The 22,262-nt window shown below is 55.3% G+C and overlaps 1 protein-coding gene across 2 annotated transcripts; it reads left to right on the top strand.

Moving 5' to 3' along the window:
* Positions 1-2,659: 2,659 nt before the first annotated feature.
* Positions 2,660-21,387, top strand: CX3CR1 (C-X3-C motif chemokine receptor 1). Of its 2 annotated transcripts, none has more exons than XM_039237187.1 (2): positions 2,660-2,764; positions 18,444-21,387. In XM_039237187.1, exon 2 carries the CDS (start codon positions 18,457-18,459, stop codon positions 19,522-19,524), a length of 1,068 nt encoding a protein of 355 aa, XP_039093118.1. In that variant the 5' UTR covers positions 2,660-2,764; positions 18,444-18,456; the 3' UTR covers positions 19,525-21,387. The 2 variants fall into 2 exon arrangements, with proteins under 2 accessions (XP_039093118.1, XP_039093117.1); XM_039237186.1 differs by lacking the exon at positions 2,660-2,764 and adding an exon at positions 5,708-5,781 and having other exon boundaries at positions 18,448-21,387.
* Positions 21,388-22,262: the final 875 nt, after the last annotated feature.

Here is a 22,262-nt window from a genome sequence, read left to right on the forward strand (position 1 = left end):
GAGAGGGGGAGGCAAAGAATCCGAAGGAGCTCCACGCTGTCAGCGCAGAGCCCGCGGTGGGGCTCAAACTCACAAACCGTGAGATCATGACCTGAGCCGAAATCAAGAATCAGATCCTTAACCGACTGAGTCCCCCAGGCACCCTGCAAAAGAAATTTTAAGCGAGTTTTCCACGTAAGCCTCTCAAGATACTGAAACGGTTGCCTCCTTGAGCTCAATTCAGAGCTGGGGCTGTTCCAAATGTGCTGGAAGTGCGAGTGCTCACGGCCCTGAAGCAGCCTGTGGTCCACACACTAAGCAGAGTGCTGGAGCCTTTGGAGGAAGCCTGGCGTCAGCGTGCGGCTTCTCTAAGTCGAGGTATTAACTGCGGGCTCCATCCCCGAGAGGCGTGCCCACTCAGTGGAATGACCCAGCGCTCCCCCGCACGCCACGCATGCCCTCCGTGCCCGCCGTCGCCTGAGGGGCTGTCAGCACGTCCGGGAGGCAGTACACAGCCAGCCCCAGACCGCCGCCCTCCACCCAAACCTCGTTGCCTTCAAGCGCGGATAGAAATGTAACTGGAACTTACTCAGACGTGGTTGTTTGGGGGGCCGGCTCACGCGGAAATAAATACTGATATTCTGTTTTAGAACTGAGACCAGAACCTGGCTCTGAATAAAATGCACTCGATCTACTGTAAAAACGTATGTATTTTCTGCTACGAGACGGGCAAAGCCTATCACAGCACCTAAGAAGAAAGCCTCTCACCGCGGTAAGTGGTGCAGACCCTCCAGCCCGGGCGCCCAGGCGCACCTGCAGCCACTGCCACGTTTTGTCCACGTTTGCGACCACAGGTAAGGCCCACGGCCACGCGTCTCGGGTACTCCGCGCGCTGAGAACGGCGGGGGCCAAGTGTTCCTTTCCCGGCCTTTGCCGTCTCTGTACCTTATAATGTACTTTCGAAACGACTTGAGGCGACAGTGTTGGTCCTGGGGATTAAAAAGTGTACCTGAGCCGACCCAGTTCTTGGTTCAAGTCCATCCAACGGAGGACGTTCGTCAGGAGCCGACGCGGCTGCCCCGGACGCCAAATCCCGCCGTCTGTTTTCTGGTCGATTACAGTCTTACGTTAAACAGTATCCACTGCAGCCATTAAAGCGCAAAAGGACCCTGTAAGACCCTGGTGTCAATTCATCAGGTCACGGGGACCTGATGCAGGCGTACGAACCGGGACAAGGCACCGCTGCATTCGCGCCTCTGCATTTGTACTTCACTATGAACTTACGTTGTGTCCAACGATGGGGTTCAAATTCAAGAAGATTTTCTCGGAAATATGATGCCACACGTAAGGTTACCCCGTAGGTGAGCATATGCATGGCTGGTCTGACAGCTTCTTTTCTTTCTTTCTTTTTTTAATTTTTTTTTTTTTTTGAGAGAGAGAGAGAGCAAGTGAGAAACAGGGAGAGAGAACCGCAAGCAGGCTCCACACCGTGAGCGCAGAGCCCGACGCGGGGCTCGTACTCACAAACGTGAGATCATGACCAGATCAAGAGCTGGATGCTTAAATGACTGAGCCACCCAGGTGCTCTGCTGACAACTTATTTTCAACAGCTGATCAATGATAGAGACTCAGCTGCTCTATTTTATTGCTCCTGGGTATTAAGCACTGTATCATCTCTGCAGCAACAATAGAAAAACTCCTTTAAGGGTTTTGCTCACAAAAGACAACTGTTATTTTATTTTGTCCTAACACAGACCCTCCAGAGCCTCAGAGAGCGATATGAAGACATTCTAGGAAATAATCAGAACTACTTCTGTCGTTCAAAGGGCTAAAATGGAAATATTTTTAGGACACAAAGTTGCAGTGATTTGTTCATTTTGCATTATTCTCCGTTAGTGAGTTCTACGTGATTGGGAACACACGCCGTGTTTGGGGAGAGGAGAGTGGAATGTTTCAGAATTTCAAAGAAAATAGTTCAATGGTGCCTAAAAATATTGTCTCCAAAATTACTCCTGAGGCTCTGTTACCTTTGTACCAAAGAGGAATGCTTTTTCTTCCTGTTGAGCAGAAATGATGAAATAAGCCTGGGAAATTGCAGCGAGTGGTATTAAAATGTAAACATTCGGGCAGAGGGAAGAAGTAAGAACAAGTAAATAGCATTTATTTTGTCTACAGTGACTCCTCTCTAACTTCCCAATTTTCTACGTCTGATCTTTCTTCTCTTCGGAGGAAAAGAGGAACGAGCGAGAACTTCCGCTTCTGGGTCTTCTGGTGCGTTGGGGTGGCCTTGGTGGTGGCAAGGCAGGCCCTGGCTCCCCGCCGGCGCTGAAGGGCCCGACCCTTCAACTCCGCACCTGCACCGTTAGCCAAATCACCCTCCTTCTGGTGTCCACTCCCTCCGTGACCGTCTCCCCGCCCGCATTCGGAATCAGAAGTTCAAGTCCTGCCCTTGCCCAGCCGCCGGCTGCGTCCCCCTTGCTCTGGTCTCTTCCTTCCGTCGTCTGAAAATGGAAATAACGGTACCTAACGTGAACGGGAAGCTCAAAAGGAGAACTTCCAGGCGGCGTGCCCTCGCCCAGCGTCTGGCACGGAGCAGCACGTGCCATACACCTGTCCCTTCCCTCCTCCTCCGGCAGCCCCCACCCCCATCCGCTCAACTGCTGCTTTATTTTTCTGAAGATGTCACCTCCATCCCGTCACCTCCTAACTCCAGGATGGAAGCACGAGACTCAGCTCTGTGGTCTGATTACGAGCAGTGACCACAGTTTCGCAACCTTGATCCCCCCAGGTAGGTCTTTTTCGACATCTGATTCTCTTTTTAAAAAAATGTTTTAATTTGAGAGAGAGAGAAAGAGATAGAGCAAGTAGGGGAGACGGGCGTAGGGGGAGAGAGAATCGCAGGCAGGCTCCACACACAGCGCAGAGCCTGATGCAGGGCTGGGCCCCACGACCCTGGGATCATGCCCTGAGCTGAAATCACGAGTCAGAGCCAACTCAGCCACCCAGGCCCCCGACACTGTATTCTTAGTCACCTGTCGTGAAATGTTGACAACATAGATACGCTGTCTGTTTAGGTGCCGTGTGTGTGTCCACACAGTAGAATCGTCACCCCCTTGGATGCCCGAAGCACCCCCCATCAGCCTGTAGCAGAAAGTGGGAATAGCCTAGCCTGGCATTCAAGGCTTAATCATATCCTCACTTCCCTGTGCTGTGTCTCTCCCACAAAGCCTTATTCAGACCAAGTCTCTGGTCCTCGCCTGTCTTGTGTGCCTGTGCCCATCACTGCCAGGCTGTCCCCGCCATCCTCACGGCCGCTCCACCACGGCTCTTACCTAGAAGCCCGCCCGGTGCCCTTACCCCTCTGCCCAGTAGAAACCGGGAGCTACTCTGTCAGCTGGAAGAGACACCGAGGGCGATTAGGACTTGCAAGCAAGTAGAGGGAAGACAAATCTTTTTTTAAGTTTATTGATTTATTTTGAGTGGGGGAGGAGCAGAGAGATTTCCCAAGCAGGCTCCACACTGTCAGTACAGAGCCTGACGTGGGGCTCGATCTCACGAACCAAACCGTGAGATCATGACCTGAGCCAAAATCAAGGGTCGGACACTCAACTTGCTGGCTTTGGCCAGTCTTCCCAGGGTCCCGTCTGGGGCACCCCGAACTGTGGGGGGCGACACAATTTTCCCTTTACCCATGTGGGCTCTTGGCGGACGCCCGGTAATAAAAGAAACACAAATGGGTTATTAACATGTGTGCATCGTACACACACGGGAGGCACGCGGGGAAAATGGGTGTCCCCTCAGGGTGGCTTAGAATTCAGGCTTAGACGCCCGCATGATGGGAGAGGCAGGGGTGTGCGTGCTTCTCGGGGACAGTAAGTGATGTGAACCGTGCGAGGGCCCTTGGAAGTACGGATGGGATGTGACAGCCTGTGACCCAGCGTGTCGGGTGTGGGGGGGACTCCCAGCCTCCTCTCCTGTGACAAGTGTCGGTGCGTCCCGGTGGCAGAACCCCCCGGGGAGAGGGTCTGTGGTGACCCAGGTCCTCGGGGGCTCTGTCCTCAGGCCGATTGGGAGAGGCCCCCGACTGGCTCCTTCTCAGGCCTCCAGCTCGAACTAAGCAGTGCGTGGAAGCGGCACCTGTGGTGTCCATTCTCTCTCCACGGAACAGCTCAGACAAGGGGGTGAGGCCGAGGGGCTGCGAGAGGGAGGGGAGAAGGCCGGCCCAGGGAACGGGCAGCAGCGGGGAGCGCTGGGGAGGGGTGCGCGGGGCGGGAGGAGGTGAGGCCCGCGGGGGTGAGGCCGGCCCGAGGCCCCCGGGGCAGGGAATGCAGAGCCCCAGCTGCCCCTTCCGCGGCCCATTTCTCAGGGGGCGCTCGCAGCCTCGGGGTCTCTCCCGTCCCGCACCCCCTCCGCGGGCAGCTGTCCCCGCGGGCCGCCAGCGCGTCACCCCGTGGAATTCGGGGGGCGGGGGAGTGGCACGGTCGGCGGGGCGCGTGCTGGGCTGGCTCGGGGTCCCCCTGCGGCTGCGCCGGGCGGGCGGCGGCGTGTGGCCCCAGGGGGGTGGCTGGAAGCCGGCGGGGAGCGGGGCCTCGGCGGGGAGGGCGCCCTGGCCCAGGCCGCGCTTCAGGGCCGGCTCGGGGACCCCCGGTGGGCAGGCCCCCCGAGGGCTCCCAGGCGGCGAATGGTCACCGGAGAAAGCGGCAGGAGGCGTGGAGGCCACGCGGACGCTGGCGCACCCCGGGGTGCGGAGGGCGAGGGTGTGGCTGCAGCGGAAAGAGGGTCTCGGCAGGAGCCCCCAGGGAAGCGGAGGGGTCACCGCAGGCCGGGGGGCCGGGGGTGGCCCCTGCGACAGGTGGCTCCGGGCGGGAGGAGGAAGGGGGTTGAGGGGCCACGGGGAGGAGGAAGGGAACCTGGCCGCAGGCTTCCTCAGACCCAGCAGGCGGCCACCCTGCGGGCCACAGTCCCCTCCCCAGCTCGGCCGGCAGCGGGGGCGGAGGGGCAGGTGGGGAGCGAGAGGGGCCCGGCAGCCGGGCCTCCCGAGGGGGAGCCGCTGACCCCTGACCCCGGCCAGGCCCCAGAGCAGACGGTCAGGAGCAGCGGCGGGCACCCGGCGGCTGCGGGCGGCCGTGGGGACAGAGCCGCCCAGTTTGGGGGTGAAGCTCGTGCCGGGCACTCCTGTACCCCAGGCTTGACCGGAGGGCGTGGGGTGGCACGGAGTGAGGGGGAAGTGGGTCCGAAGCCCCTACCAGGTGCCGGGCACTCACTGAGAGCCTTTTGTGCCGATCATTCCCATTGCCAACGCCCTAAGAACATCATCTCCATGCAGAGTCTAACTCGGGGGCCCCGGGGTGCTGCTTGTCTATAAGCTGCCGGTGCCCGGTACCCACTGCGCTTCGGGGCGAGAGGCTGCTCCGTCACCTGCTGCCCGGGCAGCCGCGTGGCCCTCCTCACAGGCAAGAACACCGAGGCGCAGTGGGCCTGGGTGGCTCGGGAGCCCTGCCCTCCCCCCAACCCCCCGTGGGGCACATAACCCCCCACACCCGCACTTCCTCCAGGGCCCGCGTGTCCGCCCCCGGGCTCAGCCTCACCTCCCGCAGGCCTGGGGCTCCCACTCCCTGTGCAATATCTAAAGATAGTCAGCCTCACAGGAAACCAGAGACTATTGGCTAACTTTGCAAATAAAGATGCCCTCAGAGGGAGGGAAAGGGAAATGCTCTGTGACAGACAGACAGACAGACTGTGGGACGGGTGGCCGATCATCTCGACTGTCGAGTCCAGAGGTCAAGTCCAGGCCCGGCCCAGGTAGGAACCGAGAACTCACCAGCACCTGTGGGCTCACGGGGTGGGGCGCCGCGGTCAGAGGTCACAGCGGGTGACGGTCGCTGGGTTTTGCTTTCCATGCTACGAGGGACCATTTTCGCGAAGATGTGGCAGCCGAGGGCCCAGGGGCGTGTGGGGCGCGGCGTGGGGTCAGACCATTCATGATACGCTCCTCACGGAATGTGACTAGAAGCATCAGCAATTACCTGTTAGGGACGTGGAGAAACCCTCACGAGTTGACATTCCCTGGGAAAAAATTGCATCTGGATGATAGTGAGGAATTTTGATTAACTTGTCAAAGTAAGAAATAGTAAGGAAGTTATCGTGTACAAAAAAAGACTTCTTATTCCTTTAGAAACTCATTCTTGCCTGTTTATGGGTGAGATGCTATGATGCCTGGATTTATTTTTAAATAGTGTAGTAAGACATAGGTGGAGATTAGATGAAATGACCAAGAGCTGCTCATAGAAGCTGCGTGATGCACGCCTGGGAGTTCTCTCCTGTTAGAAAATGTTACAATAGGGGCGCCTGAGTGGCTTAGTCGGTTAAGCGTCCAACTTTCGCTCAGGTCATGATCTCGCGGTTCGTGGGTTCGGGCCCCGCGTCGGGCTCTGTGCTGACTGCCAGCTCAGAGCCTGGAGCCTATTTCAGAGTCTGTATCTCCCTCTCTCTCTGACCCTCCCCTGTTCACGCTGTCTCTCTCTATCCTAGAAATAAATAAAAAAAAAAAAAGAAAAGAAAATGTTACAATAAAAAATGTTTAATGTCGCATGGGCATTTTATTTTTTATTTAGTTTTGTTTTTAAAATGAATTTTTAAATGTTTATTTATTTTTAGAGAGAGACAGAGCATGAGTGGGGGAGGGACAGAGAGAGAGAGAGGGAGACACAGAATCCGAAACAGGCTCCAGGCTCTGAGCTGTCAGCACAGAGCCCAACGCGGGGCTCGAACCCACGAATCTCGAGATCATAACCTGAGCCGAAGTCAGACGCTTAACCAGCTGAGCCACCCAGGCGCCCCTGCATTTTAAATATAAATATAACTGTGCTTCATATGGACATAAGAATATGCATGGAGATTGGATGGGAAAAGGCGGAAAGTTGGCTGTGGTTGATTCTGGGAAGTTGGATTGTAGATAGTTCGGTTCTGTCTTGTTTTTCCTTTCCTTTCCATGCTTTTTTTGGTGCCTCCTACATTTTTTATAAAAAGCCCCTATTGCATTTACAGTGACAACTATTTTAATAAATAAGTCGCTGACCAAATGCGATGTTCGATACTAATATATGCCGTTGTAATCTCCCTGAGGACACGGCCTCAGAAGGTTTGTGTCGCGGGAAAGCAGTCCCAGGATTATGAGCGGACACACGTATGGGTGCAAGAGGGGAGGAAAGACCCGAGGTCCCGGGTGAGGACGGCGGGACCTGTCATTTCCCAGCACTTGACCTTTGTCAGGCCCCCCCAGCCTCACAGACCCTGCAGCCTGTGCTCTGTGGGCTCACAGCCGAGCCGGGAGAAAGGCCAGGGACTTTTAGGGTTTCCCCTCCCCCAAAAAAGTTCATTTTCATTTTCAAATACTTTAAAGTTGATTTATTGACTTAGAGACACAGAGAGGGCTCGAATGAGCAGGGGAGGGGCAGAGAGCGAGGGAGAGAAACAGGCTCTGCCGGCACAGAGACCCACCAAGGGCTCCAACTCACAAACTCGGAGATCATGACCTGAACCGAAATCAAGAGTCTGATGCTTAATGACTGAGCCACGCAGGCGCCCCCTTTTTTCAAATACTTCATTCTTTTGGGGCGCCTGGGTGGCTTAGTCGGTTAAGCGTCCGACTTTCGCTTAGGTCATGATCTCACGGTTCGTGGGTTCAAGCCCCGCGTCGGGCTCTGTGCTGACTGCCAGCTCAGAGCCTGGAGCCTGTTTCAGAGTCTGTATCTCCCTCTCTCTCTGACCCTCCCTTGCTCACGCTGTCTCTCTCTCTCTCCTAGAAATAAATAAAACATTAAAAAAAAAATTAAAAAAAAAAAATACTTCATTCTTTTTTTGAGAGAGAGAGAGAGAGAAAGTGTGCGCCAGCAGGGGAGGGGCGAGGGAGGCAGAAGATCCAAAGCAGGCTCTGCGCTGAGAGCAGAGAGCCCGACGTGGGGCTCACACTCACGAACCGTGAGACCATGACCTGAGCCGAAGTAGACGCTTACCCTACTCGGCCACCCAGGCGCCCCTCAAATGTCTTACACAGAAAACTCGAGGTAGAAAACAACTTGAGTCCCAAAGAAGATGGGACTGTGTGAGAAGCAGACAAGAAAGTTTCCTGGCTAAGCTTCTGCTTCGGGGGCTTCTGGGTCTGCTCCGGGCAGCTCAGCACTTGCCCCGGGAAGCCTGGGAGGGGCCCTGGCACCACCGTGCGTCTGTCTGTCTGTGTGTGTGTCTCTCTGTGTGCGTGCACGCAAGTACGGATCCACGTATTCTGCCTGCCTCTTTTCTTGGCTTCATTTTCACACCCCCAGGAAGGGAGCACCCGCTGTGCGTCGGCCGGCATGGCGCCCGCTGCCACTCTGCTGCTCAGTGGGTAGGAGAGGCAGCCTGGCCTTGGAGCAAAGCCCTGGCTCTGCCCTTGACCTTGCTAAGCCTCGAGTCCTGCTTTAAAATGAATACGAGCCATGAGTTGAGAACCGCTGAGGCGAGCGATGGGTATAGGGTGGGTATCTGTATCAAGGGCAGCGTAGACCAAGTTCTGGCCACACTGTCGGGCCCACATTTGGTGCTCAAGAAACAATACGTGCTGTCACTATGGGAAGCTGAGAGATCAGAGTTTGCACCTTAAGCCCACGAACCACATCCAAATGCGGTTGTTAAGGGGCAGGGAGGCCGAGCCACGCCAGAGCCCACCCGGGTCAGACCAACATCCGTTCCCCAACCCACCCCTCCCGGGAGACACCTCACTCCCCGCTCCCGCCTGCACAGGCTTCTAGAAGGGCAGCAAGATCAGGTCCACGGGCCCACACCCAAGACCTTCGATCTCAGGTCTGGGCCATTCAGCTGCCCCCTCCCCAGCTCAGCCTCTGACCTGGATCAGAGGCCTTGGCTACCCGGGTTCTACTCGGGCTCAAATAATCCGTCCCGGAAGGCGCTCAGAGCCAGCACCGGCAGAGGCCGAGCTGCACAGGGAGGCGGGCCTCTGCTGTCCAACATCGGGTCACAGCTACAGGGAGGCGCAGCCCGGGGGCTCGGGCGAGCTCTCCACTGACGTTTCCGGGACTCGCTCTGACTCCCAGCAGCTCTGTCCAGGGACCCCGAGGGCTTGCATCACTGACTCTGCCCAGCCGGCCCTCGCCCCTCGCGGGGGTTTCCGGTGGAATGTGATCCTGCCCGCCCTCCCCGGGGGCTAGCGGGCGCTGGCTGCCCGGCGGGCTGGAACTCTCTGGGCTCTGCCCCCACAGCCCGGCTCCCTCTGCCTCCTCTTCCCATCTGGCCAGAGAGCAACTATTTTGGATTAGGAACCATTGTAGGGAAGAAAACCTAGATCGCACCTCTTTACATGTTTTTTCAAAGTGTTTTTGCAAGGCTGCTTTATGCTTTTCCTCAAACTTGGGTCCAATGTCACATACAGCACACTCAAAGAACGGTGTGCAGGCTAACGACTTACAAATCAATTTCCCACCCGACCAGCAGCCAGGCAGCCCGAGAGACCCAGGCCGGCCTCCCCCCAGCGGCCTTCCCTTCCTGACTGCCACCCCACCCTCCCCGAAACCCCACAGTCCTGATCATCGCGGTCACTGCTGCCTTGCCTGTCCCTCGAACTTCACCCACCTAGACGCGCATCCCTAAACAACATGCGTTACTGTTGCCTGCTTCTGACTTCATATGCACGGATTCATGCCGCAGGTCTGCGTTTGTAAAATGCACCCATGCCGTGGGAGACGTCGACGAACCCACACAAATGTTCGTGGCGGCGGCGTGGTCCACAGAGGCCCCCCCACTGAGAGCCAGCCAGGCGCGCCTCCACGGTGGGGTGCATAATCGTGAGGCGCTCACACACCGCCTGCTTGCACAGAACAGCAAGAGCAGATCACCGTCACAGCAGGAGCACGAGATGCTTCCAGAAACGCTGGCATGAATTCACACATAAATGCAAACCTGGTCTTTATCCGCAGGCCGGTTACCCCCGTGCGTCTCCACCAGACAGTTTCTATTTCTTCGAACCAGATTATTGCGCTGCTGTCAGTTTCCCCAAGTTACAGATGTGTGTTACCAGCCAGACAAGGCCAGGCCGGGCGGAGAGGGCCCCAAAGGGCGCGCCGGATCGGGCACTCATCAATTCCGTCCCGCCCGCCCCATTCCGAAGTCTAGCAATTTTCCTACAGTTCCTTGGTGTGGAATTTGCGGACCCTCTCTTCACCCCGCTTCTGCCTTCGCTCTCTCTGCATCTTTTCCTGAACCCTCCACGGAGACTGAATTTGACTTGTGAAGGCTCCAGGAGTCTGTCAACCCCTTCCAGCCCCACATGCCCACTTCCTTCTGTTTCTGGTATATTCTCTCACACCTCCTCTGCCTCGCCTTGACCCTGGGAAACATGCCTGTTGGCTTCAAAGCCCCCCACCTCTTGCCCTGCCCCCCCACCTTCGTTTACTTGGAAGATCGCCCCAGCTTTAAGACTCAGCTTGAATGATCCCCTGAGGTTTCTTCCTCTGAGATTCTGTTACTAAACAATAACAACCATTTACAGAGACTGTATCTTAGCCATTTTTACCTCCACAGAAGTTAGCACAGCACCTACTGGTGGGAAATAAAATTAAAAATGAGATCTCCAGGGGCGCCTGGGGGCCTCAGTGGGTTAAGCGTCTGACTTCAGCTCAGGTCATGATCTCACGGTTTGTGAGTTCGAGCCCCTCGTCGGGCTCTGTGCTGACAGCTCGGAGCCTGGAGCTGCTTCAGATTCTGTGTCTCCCTCCCTCTGTCTCTATGCCTCTCCCCCTCGCTGTGCTCTGTCTCTATCTCAAAAATAAATAAACATTAAAAAAATATTTTAAAAAGAAATTTAAGAATTAAAAATAAAAGAAAAACTCATCACTGGAAGTACTTTCTCCTCTCCTTGAAATGAGGACGTGCGTCTTTTTGAAAATGCGATCACTTCTTCTGTCAGCTCTATGTCCCAGGAACCTTTCCCAGGGGACTGGGGCTCTTTCTTTGAAATATAAACACCAAGGGGCACCCGGGTGGCTCGGTCTGCGGAGCGTCTGACTCTTGGTTTCAGCTCAGGTCATGATCCTGCAGGTTTGTGGGTTCAAGCCCCGCATCTGGCCCTGTGCTGACAGCACGGAGCCTGCTTGGGATTCTCTCTCTTCCTCTCTCTGCTCCTCCCCTGCTCGCGCTGTCTCTGTCTCTCTCAAAATAAATAAAAAACTTTTAAAAAAAGAAATATAAGCATCAAGAATTAGCACTCCTATCTCCCGGTTTCTATGGAAGGGTAGGAGCCTAACTTGGGAGCCTGACTTTTGCTCCAAATTGCAGAACTATTCCCGTGTTAAAGATATGAGCCTATTTCTTCTCTGGAGGCAGCTGTTGCAGACGGTCCCTTCGGTTCCGGCGGTGGGGTTAGGGTGACTGTGTGTGTCTGTCAAGTTCTGTCGCTTGAGAACTAGGTTTGCTTTCTCACGGGAGGGATCGTAACTGCATCAAAGGGTGAGATTTTTTTGTTTCCCCCCCTTCTTGCCGTCTCTGAGCAGATGGCCCTGATGCATATCACATTCTGGTTTCATGTCTATTTAACAGTAACGGTGTTTTCTCTGTTATCGCTGTGAGAGGTTTTTCTGGACTGGAGATTTTTTAAAAATCTTTTTAAAATGTTTATTTACTTTTGAGACAGAGAGGAGAACGAGCAGGGGAGGGGCAGAGAGAGGGAGACACAGAATCCGACGCAGCTCCAGGCTCCGAGCTGTCAGCACAGAGCCCGACTTGAGGCTCAAAAAATTCACTCATGGACCATGAGATCATGCCCTGAGCTGAAGTCAGAGGCTTAACCCACTGAGCCCCCCAGGCGCCCCCAGCGGTGAGTTTCCTAAGGCAAATGCCGTAGGAGTGAGGGGCAGAGGAGAATCTCTTCCCTTATTTTCAGCAGGGAGAATTAAGCCTCTTATTTTGAATTTTAATTTGTCCTTACACTAGCATATGGTAAAGGATACATAATCGGCTTAGTTAATAAATTAATGTAAAATCCATCTCTTCCTCAATTACCAGAAAAAGTCCTAAAACATTTCCTTTCAGAAGTTCACAGTTGAGCAGGGATAAGTCAAGGCCACAACATGCTCGTTAGACGGAAGGAGAGGGGGTGTGTCAAACCCGGCATCTGTTAAGGGGTGGCTCACCCAGCAGAGGCCCTCACCCCCGGCCTGGTTTTCCCCTGGTGCTGGCTCTGGCTCCGGGTGTTAGGCCCATGCAAACGCAGGAGGGGGGGCCAAGCCATGTGGCTGCAGGTGGACCGTTGCCGAGTGTAGACAGCCGCTCAGTTTACTTGCACGGGGGATGGGCTGCAGGCGTGGGTTCGAGGCCTTTCCAGCTGCGCCTCTGTGGCCCCCCATCCTTACCCCTCCCTGCCCCCCAGCGGGTCTCCTACAGAGTCCGCGGTCGCTGTGAGTGGGAAAACCGTCAGGACCTGGGAGAACCCGGTGCCCGCGCCGCCGAGCGTGCGGCTTCGGGCCTCGCTGCCAAGCGTCCCCTGGGGGCCAAGGCGAAGCTCCCTGCCTCCGGACAGAACCGCGTCGGAACCCGCCAGGCCGTGAGCCGCCTGCTCCTCCTGACGCCAGGCCGCGTCTCTACCGCCCGGGGCTCACGCGGTGCCCGGAGACTCCGCGGTTCGGTTCCCGTTGACACCTGAAGCCCGTCAGGGCGGCCGGGCCGTGCTTGCTGTTCGGGAAACCGAGGCAGAGCCGGAGCGGGCGCGGGGGCCCCTGGGAGGTTCGCGGCCTGGACAAGCAACACCACACCTTTGATTAACCTCTCATTTTAACCCGGGACTGTGAGCACCCCGTGTTGTATGAGCTTCGGGTGTACACTACGGTGAGTCAACACTTCATTCACTTCCCAGGGCTCGTCGTGGTAAGTGCACCGTGTGTGTGTGTGCGTGTGTGCATGTGTGTGTGTATGCGTGTGCGTGTGTGTGCATGCGTGTGCGTGCATGTGCATGTGTGTGTGCGTGTGTGCATGCGTGTGCGTGTGTGTGCATGTGCATGTGCGCGTGTGCGTGTGTGTGCATGTGCATGTGCGTGTGCATGTGTGTGTGCGCTTGAAGGCAGGAAAGAGCTGCCCCGACAGCCTCAGCCTCTTCTTCTCCAGACGAAAGGGCCCTGAAGTTCTTCGCCACCGTTGGCGGGAGGCTGGGGGTCCGGCCGTGAGAGAGGAAGCGCCCGCCGTCTTCGCTTCCTGACGGTCGGTCGGTCGGTCAGCCCACTGGGTTCTGGGCCCCCCCAGTCTGGGTCTCCCGAGGGGACGGCCCCAGGAGAAGTGCTCAGGCTTGCATCATGGATCATCTTCCTTCTGGGGCGGGTGGGGTGGGGTGGTGCTGGGTCTACTATTTCTCGGTTTCAGCCCCAGAGGTGTGGCCTGCAAGCACACTTTCCCTCAGGAGGGAAGGCCCGGCGCCCAGGCGGGAGCATGGCTGGGGGGGGCGCACATCTGCTGCTCCTGGGACCGGCTTCCCTGACCTCTCAGGGCCGCCCCCGGGTCACCTGTACGGGAGGGACAACCACCTCATGTGGGCTTGTAGACAGAATCGAAGCGGCGTGTGTATGCAGCGTGCCGGCGCGGGCACCCAAGAGTGGCAGCCTCCTCTCCGTCTACCCGGGCTCTCCGAGGATAACTGGGCTCTGGAACATTCTCAGCAGAATGGCATCCCCACGAAGAACGATGGGAGCTCTAGCAGTCTTTACTGTTCTCTAATTGCCTTTGGTTCAAAAGAACAAAGATTATGGGGCACCTGGTGGTCAGTCGGTTGAGCGCCCGACTTCGGCTCAGGTCACGATCTCACGGTTCGTGGGTTCGAGCCCCGCACTGGGCTCTGTGCTGACAGCTCAGGGCCTGGAGCTGCTTCAGATTCTGTGTCTCCCTCTCTCTCCGCCCCTCCCTGCTCACTCTCTCTCTCTGTCAAAAAAAGTAACTAAATATATTTTTTTTAATTCAAAAGAACTAAAATTAAACCACAATTTTGTTGGCATTTACACAGAACCTCGAACCTGGTCTTCACTCAGGGGTCTAAAAAGCCCTAAGCAGAGACCCCGGAGGGAAAAGCACCAACCAACCAACCAACAAAGCTAAAGACAAAAAAAAGAGGCAGAGGACCCAGCAGGCAGCGAGCAAGATGTGAGGGAAACTCGGGGGAAGCGGCCGAAAAGGATGTGGGACCGAAGAGGAAAGTGGACGTGGGCCACTTAGATGAAAAGGGAAGTAGAGAACAGGGAAGATGATTGGAAACAGTGGGTAAATGGTGACCCCAAAGAAGTGAAAAAATAAACGAGCAGGCCTGAGAAAAGGAAGTGGGCCGGGGGGTTCAGGGCAGGATGGAGAAGGGGCGAGGGAGGGGTTCACGCAGCAGGCTCGGCTCTGCTGAGTGGGGGCCGCATGTGCGCTCCGCGCTCTGCTTCTGGGCTCAGCTCAGACTCTTGTATGTGGACACCATTTAGTCAAAGCTTGACTTGCGGAAGAGGGGCGAGGAGCCGGGACTTGGGGGGGTGCGCTAGAGCTGGCCACGGCCCTGCACCCCCGGCTCAGGCGGCTGGGGAAACCCCGCAGACGGGGCTGATCTGCCTGCGTTCCCACACTTGGTGGCCTGGTGGCCTCGGGCCAGGAGAGCCGGTGTCCGGCCGATCAGACCCCCGGTGGCCCTTCAGCCCGGCCCGGAGACCACCCTCGAGGGCCTGCCCCCGTCTCTAAGCTCATCTCCCAGTCCTGGGACCTCTCAGAGGATCCAGAAATGATTAAGAGGACCCACCCTTCCTAAGAAGCTCCCTCCCTCGACAAGTTCAGAGGAATAATTGAGTGAAGTCCTTCCTTTGATGTCAGATCTCTGATGTAAATGGTGCCCTCCGTGCTCCCGGCTTCTGAGCCAGCAAAGCCGGGTTCACACTGGCTGAGGCGCTCACTGGCTGCAGGCCCCCTCCCAGCCGCACTGAACGGTGGGGGTGGGCCGTCCCTGAGCAGGGCGAGGCTGGGCTGGGTCCCGGGCCACGCAGGAGGGCGGGCTGACCCTGGCAGCGGGGATTCTCACCCAGAGCGCCGGCTCGGCTGCAGGGGCTCCGCAGGCGGCTCGAGCGGCACTTGGCTTGCTTCTCTACACCTTTCATTCATTCACTCACTCACTCATTCATTCATTCAACACACTAGGCATCCACTAAGTGCTCAGAGTTTAAGCCAGGCCCGTGGCCTGGGGTCCAGAAAGACACTCGTGTGCCCTGTTGGCGCCTCTGGGAACGGGACAGCTCAAAGGCACTGTCACTACAGAGCACCGGGAATGAAGGTCAAGGACACAATGTCTATATTCCGACATGTGTTCCTCTGGCGTCTGCTCCGTGCCTGGCCCCTCCCTCTCTTGAACGCTGGTCGACAGAGCTGCAGAAGGTGCCGGTCCTCTCCCGGGACCTGGGGTCCGGGCGGGGCAGACGGGCTGGCCACAGGCCAGCCGCATGGCCTTGGGCAAGTGACTTGCTGCCGTGAGTGCACCTACTTGTCGGCAGAGATCACCATCCCCTTATGCGCTGGCTACCATTTCCTGGGCACGAACCACACGCCGCTCGTTACCGTATTAGACTGTTTGCTTGTTTATTTTAATCTTCCATATAACTCGTATTTCTGTTTCTTTTTAAAATTTCAACTGAATTAATGAAAATCTTCTCCCCAAATAGGTAATATGTGTTCAGCAAAGAGCCTGAGAGCTGAGTAAACACTCAGCAAAGGTTTCCTCACTCCTCCCCAACCCCGAAAAATCTGTAAAGAAAATATTTTTTATTTCAGGGGAAAAAAATAAAACAGACTCTGCAGACGAGATTTCCACAAGGCCTGGGGCGGGAGTGAGCAGTGCCTAGAGGGCCCCTTCTGCTTCCTCACCACGTGCACCTATTTGAGTGCCTGCTGTATGCTCCCCTCAGAGCGGCGCCCTGGGCAGATGTGAGCAGATGAGGGACGTCAGACTCAGAGGTTACAAGTTCACCCAAGGTCACTTGGCCAGAGAGGGCAGAGACATGAGACTGAGCCAAGGGAGGGCCCGAGTCTGCCCACCTCCTGGCTCTCCCCTCAGTGGCCCGGGGACCCCTGCGAGCAGGTTTAGAGGAGGTCCCCGTGGAGAAGGCGCAGCGCCGAGGGGGGAAATGCAACCTACTTCACGCAGGTTCGGGAAAATCTAGCCAACCCCCCAGCACACGGTCTCTGGGCTGCAGGACCGAGCACAGGCAGAGCGATGCCACAGTCTCTATTGTCCTTGACCCCTCTCAAGGTCAGCTTTGCCTTGGGGGAGGAGAAGGGAGAGGGGAGTGGCTGCAGGCTGCCTAACTTACGACCACTGAGAGCTGGACGCGTCCGAACAGAGGTGCGGGAAGCCACCTGCGCTGGGTGGGAATGTCCCGGTCTCCCCGGAGCTCCGCTCGGGCCATTTCAAGCTGACATTTGTGTGGCTCAAAAAGGGTAGCGTCTCAGCCATTTTATGTGGTTAACCTTAAACAGTATTTCTTTAAGTTTATTTATTTATTTTGAGAGAGAGCAAGAGAGTGCACATGGGAGGGGCAGAGACAGAGGGAGACAGAGAATCCCAAGTGGGCTCTGTGCTGACAGCGCGGGGCTCGATCCCACAAACCCATGAGCTCACGACCTGAGCCGAAATCAAGATTCAGATGCTCGAGGTTCCTGGGTGGCTCCGTCGGTTGGACGTCTGACTCTTGGTTTCTGCTCAGGTCGGGATCTTGCAGTTTGTGAGTTTGAGCCCCATGCCAGGCTCGGCACTGACCGTATGGAGCCTGCTTGGGATTCTCTCTCTCCCTCTCTCTCTGCCTCTCCCACATGCACTCTCTCTCTCTCTCTCTCAAAATAAATGAATAAAATCTTAAAAAAGAGAGAGAAACACTCAACTGACTGAGCCACCCAATCACCCCTAAACTTAAACATTATTGAGTAGGGTCACAGCCAGAGGTCTGTTTCTGAGACGAGGGTATTGCAGCTTAGAGCACAGAATGCACTCACTTTCCCTGGGATGTTGGGAATTCCAGCCCAGGCCGAGAGGGCCCAAGTCAGAAAGGCTTAACCCACTTTGTCCCAGAAGAATCTGGATAAGCTGCACCGATGCGCCAGAACCCAAAGCAGAGGCTGGGAAGGGGGAAGCAGAGCCCTGGCTGGAAGGGTGGGTCCTCACCTTGACACCACAGTCTGGGCAAGACCAGTGTGAAAAGGAGGCAGTGGGGTGTGGATGGTCCTTTGGTTAAACAAGTGTGAACTTGGCGTTTAGTTGTGGTGGGGAGGGGGCAGTGACAACCAGGCGGTGTGCTCTGAACGTGCTTGGGGTTTCTCGGGGCCTGTCTGTGGCATCACAAGGAAGAGGAGGAGGCCTCCGAGGGTGGGCGAGGGGGGAGGGGAGCCCTCGGGGCCTCTGGAGTGAATAACACGGAGTCCTGGCTAGGGAGGAGGGGGAGGGTGTGGCTTACTTCCCAACCTGGGCAGAGAGGTCTCCTGCTTCCATTTTTGGGCTGGAGGACCAGGAGTAGGGGGGAGGCCCGGGCCCCAGCGAGTGCAGGGCTGCGAATTACAGGATGAATTCGCCACCCTGGGCCCCGCACCGCAGGCTAACGGGGCATGGTCCCCTATACAGGGTCCATCGGCCTTTTTGTGACAGCAGAGGCCCTGAGATGGCAGTGGTGGCACCCTCTTCACTTGGCCGCCCGCGGCTGCCCGCTTCAGAACAAAGGTCTTTCCGACTTCTGGTGCTAACACAGAAGGGTCCTGGGCACAGACGAGGTGGTCCCTCTGGACTGTAGGACTCTGTGTCTCGTCCCGGAAGGAAGAGAAGGGCCTGGTGGCTCCAAGAGGAAGAGAAAGGAGCCTCAACAATGATGAGGGGCTCAGGGCACAGGTGCGCTCGAGGCTCCGGGGTCTTCAATCTTGGCTTCCTGCGCAACAAACTGGGGTCCCGAGGGTGGAGGGGTGGGGATAAGGAAGGAAGTGGAGAATTGCTGGGGGGAAGTTCGGGCCACTCGTGTGAATTATGGCTGCACCCCCACCGCCCCGCCCCGCTTCTCCACACCCACAGTCCTCTCCCCCACCGTTGACACACTGGTCAACCTCTCGGATCGACGTTTGAAGATCCAAGAAGAAAAGATCTGTCTCAAGCTTTCAAACGTCTAGATTCAAATGCTAGCTGAGCCATTCACGGCGTAGCTCTGACCAAGTCCCTGAACCTCTCAGGGACCTGGCTTTGTCTTCTGTCAGAGAAAGCCTTTATAGCACCTATCAAGAGTCTGTTGTGGGGATTAAACAAGATGTGTGTGTGACAGTGGCAAGTGTACTGTTTAGGCAGCCGATACCTGTTTCTTTCAGCCTGCTCCTGTGCGGGGCCAGATAGAATCCCAACTTTGTTTCTCTGAGAACTAATGCTGTTATTTGTCTTCCCTTCTGATCCAGGTCGTCACCATGCCCACCCACTCCCCTGCGTTGACTTTAGAACCTTTCGAGTACGATGAGTCCGCTGAAGCCTGTGATATAGGAGATGCTGTGGCCTTCGGGACCGTCTTTCTGTCCATACTCTATTCCCTTGTCTTTGCCTTTGGCCTGGTGGGGAATTTGCTGGTAGTGTTTGCCCTCACCAACAGCCGGAAGCCCAAGAGCATCACCGACATTTACCTCCTGAACCTAGCCTTGTCTGATCTGCTCTTTGTAGCCACATTGCCTTTCTGGACTCACTACCTGATAAGCGAGCAGGGCCTTCACAACGCTATGTGCAAACTCACTACCGCCTTCTTCTTCATCGGCTTTTTCGGAGGCATATTCTTCATCACCATCATCAGCTTCGATAGGTACCGGGCCATTGTCCTGGCTGCCAACTCCATGAACACCCGGACCGTGCAGCACGGCGTCACCGTCAGCCTGGGCGTCTGGGCGGCCGCCATCTCGGTGGCTGCGCCTCAGTTCATGTTCACAAAACAAAAAGAAAACGAGTGCCTTGGCGACTACCCTGAGGCCCTGGAGAACCTGTGGCCTGTTCTCCGCAACGTGGAAGTCAATTTGTTTGGTTTCCTGCTCCCGCTGCTCATTATGAGTTATTGTTACTTCAGAATCATGCAGACACTGTTTTCCTGCAAGAACCGCAAGAAAGCCAAGGCCATTAGGCTGATCTTTCTGGTGGTCGTCGTGTTTTTTCTCTTCTGGACACCTTACAATGCCATGATTTTCTTAGAGACGCTTAATCTCTATGACTTCTTTCCCAGTTGTGACATGAAGAAGGACCTGAGGTTGGCCCTCAGTGTGACTGAGACAATCGCGTTCATCCACTGTTGCCTCAACCCCTTTATCTATGCATTTGCTGGAGAGAAGTTCAGAAGATACCTTTACCACCTGTACAGGAAGTGCCTGGCTGTCCTGTGTGGCCACCCTGTCCACGTCAGCTTCTCCCCGTCTGAACAGACCAGCAAGCGGGAAAGCATTCTGAGCAGTAATTTCACTCAACACACCAGCGACGGAGATGGGTCCATCCTCCTCTGAGGGAGTCTCCAGAGCCTTGCCCCTACACACAGCCCGGAGCGCCTGAGCCTGCCGCTGAATAACGAAGACAGATTTTTTGTTTGTTTCTTACATGCAAGACACGATGCACCGAACCCTCTCAGACAACCCTGAAGCGTTTTTGAGCTTTGTGCCCCAAATTTGAATGCTCAAGGGTAGACATGTCTCCAACTGCAAATGTCAGGACTTTTTGTTCACAAATGACAAAAATTCAACTCACTCTAGCTTGGCTAAAGAGGAGGCAGGGAGTATTATTCACATGGTGGCCTGAGTAAGAGAGTGCCTGAGCCCTCAGAGTATGTAGAAACTAGGGCTTGAGTCCAGCTAGGATTTCCTCTCTGTGGCTCTCAAATCTCTGAGTGGTGACAGCTTAGCCAACAGAGTGGGACTGAGAACCATCCCTCTCTGGTCCCAAGGTTAAAATTCCCAGAGAAGGGCTCTCGTTGGCTGAGTTTGAATCAGATGCCCTTCCCTGGGCCAGGCTGTGGTATTCACTCAGGGAGAATAGATACGATGGCAGCTTCCATTCCAACTGCATGGTTAGAGGTCCAGAAAGCCATATGTCCAAGAAGCTGGAGGGGGCGGGGCTGTCTTGACCCAATAGAACAAGAGCTGCCCACCTACCTCCCCAGTATCTGGCCCAGCCCCCTCACCGAGCACACCAGCCAGACTTCCCTTTTTTATCATGCCTCCAAATCTGCAAAGGTTGTCCAATGACCACGGGGTCCAATCCGAGATGCTACATCACATGGTTCCACCTACGATTCCCCGTCTCTTCCCCTTCCCCAAGGAACTCAGCCCTTCAGCCAACCAATCTCTTCCAGCACGCGTCGTCCCTGCCCCTGCGCGCGGGGAGGTAAATAGGGAGAACCCTGGCCTAAACTGACAAGGGGTGGTTTCCACTCCCACCTTCGTCATCGCTCCCCGGGGAGCTCAGGGCCAGCCCAGCTTCAGCTTCCTTATCTGTAGAATGGAGATCGTGGCACTTTTCACACAGGGAGCCTCCTTCTCAGCATGAGAAACCAGCCACCAACTCTTGCTGCTCCCACCCCTCGTACCTGGTCTCCAGGCTACAGCTTCCCCCCCACCCCCCGCCGGCGCAGTGCCCACGGGGCAGCCTCGGCACAGCCCGAGGAGCCTCCAGGCTCTGCTGTGGGATGTGCCCAGATACAGAGGAGGCTGGTTGCTACAGTGGTACTCAGTGGACACCCCTGGGTACACGGATTGATGGCCTTCCCTGACCCCGCCCTCCAGACTGCCTCGAATATTCCTTTCCAGTTGCCTCGTATCAAGCCCCTGCCCATCTAAAGCTAACCCCCGTCATTGATGCCACTGCCAACCTGGGGAGCCAGGGTCGCAAGCACAGCTTTTTCCCCCTTTTTTAGTAAACATTTGGGATGGTCGAATACTTTAAAGCTTGAAAGCCAATTGCAATAATGCTAAAGAGAATGTCCTCTACTACCTAACATGCAATGTCTTCCTTCATCTGCCCACCCAGGACTTGTTTGTACTCTCACATGTTTAGAGTTGAAAGTGTAATGTACAGACCCCTCTGCAATCTGCTATTTTTCTCTTACCATTAGACCACAAATGGCTTTCTGTTTCTATATAGTTTTGTGCTGTTCGCTTTAGAAGGCTCTGCCAGGCTGCGTGCTCGCTGAAGGCAACTGACAACTCATCGCTGTATTTCTGACACTTCCTTGGGAGTCAGTACGTTGGCTTCGTCAGTGACAGAATGAATTGTGTTCCATCAAAATCACATCTCATAATTTACTCACCATTATCCTGTTGATAAACATTGCACTTGATGCCAGTATTTAGTGAATGTATATTTTACAGCACTTCTGTCCGCGTGATTTCCTTTCTCCGGTTCAATTATTTCCTTTGGATAGATTCCTCCATCATGGGGATAACTGGGTCAAAGGGCACAGGAAGTTTTTGGCTTTTGACACATACACTGGAAACTAGTTTATTACAAAATCTTAATTGAGCATTTATCATAGGCAATATGGAAGTTCAGATCCAGAGCGGCCCCAAAGATGGGTGAGACCAGGCCTCTGCCCTCAGTGGTTGAACATTTAAGCACAGAACAGAGAAGTGAACAAGAAAGCAGACTTTGCGTTCATTGGTAACACAGGAGCAGTCCGGCCTGAGTCTTAAGGGTAAGGAGCCCTCCAGGCAACGGAGGAATAGCATTCCGGGCTTAGCAAGTGACATGTGTAAAGGAGGCATGTGAGGGCACGGGGCACTTAACATGAGAAAAGCGTGTGAATTTTGAAAGGCATTAGGAGCAGACTGGGTGGGCAGAGTCTTCTGGAACATTGGCTTAAACAACTAACAAGAGGGGCGCACTCTCCTCAGGCTCTCCACTTCATCGCAACCTTTTCATTGTAAAACTTTTAATTAGATTTTTAACTCAATTTCTGGACTCCCAAGAAAAGAGGGAAACATTCTTCTGGCTTAAGAAGTAAAAGTAGAGACAAACACTTTCATTTCTAAGTGAAAATTAAATTAGTATCGTAAGAAACATTCGCTCATGCATTCTGCTGAATAAGACAGAATAGGAAGAAAATAGGGAAGTTCACTGAAAACCCTAAATAGCAATGACGTTAGTGTCTACAGAAAGGAAAGCACATTTGAAAAGGACAGTTGCCCCTGACAGCACAGCTTGGAGCAAACTCACGACGGCTTCTGAGTTCTGGGCTTCCCCAAAGCAGAGG

This window comes from Hyaena hyaena, unplaced genomic scaffold (assembly GCF_003009895.1).
Source record: "Hyaena hyaena isolate Hyena2069 unplaced genomic scaffold, ASM300989v1 scaffold_121, whole genome shotgun sequence".
NCBI lineage: Eukaryota > Metazoa > Chordata > Mammalia > Carnivora > Hyaenidae > Hyaena > Hyaena hyaena.

Bases quoted from the DNA above. Each gene is read 5' to 3' on its own strand.
- CX3CR1 (XM_039237187.1), top strand. From the start codon at position 18,457: ATGCCCACCCACTCCCCTGCGTTGACTTTAGAACCTTTCGAGTACGAT.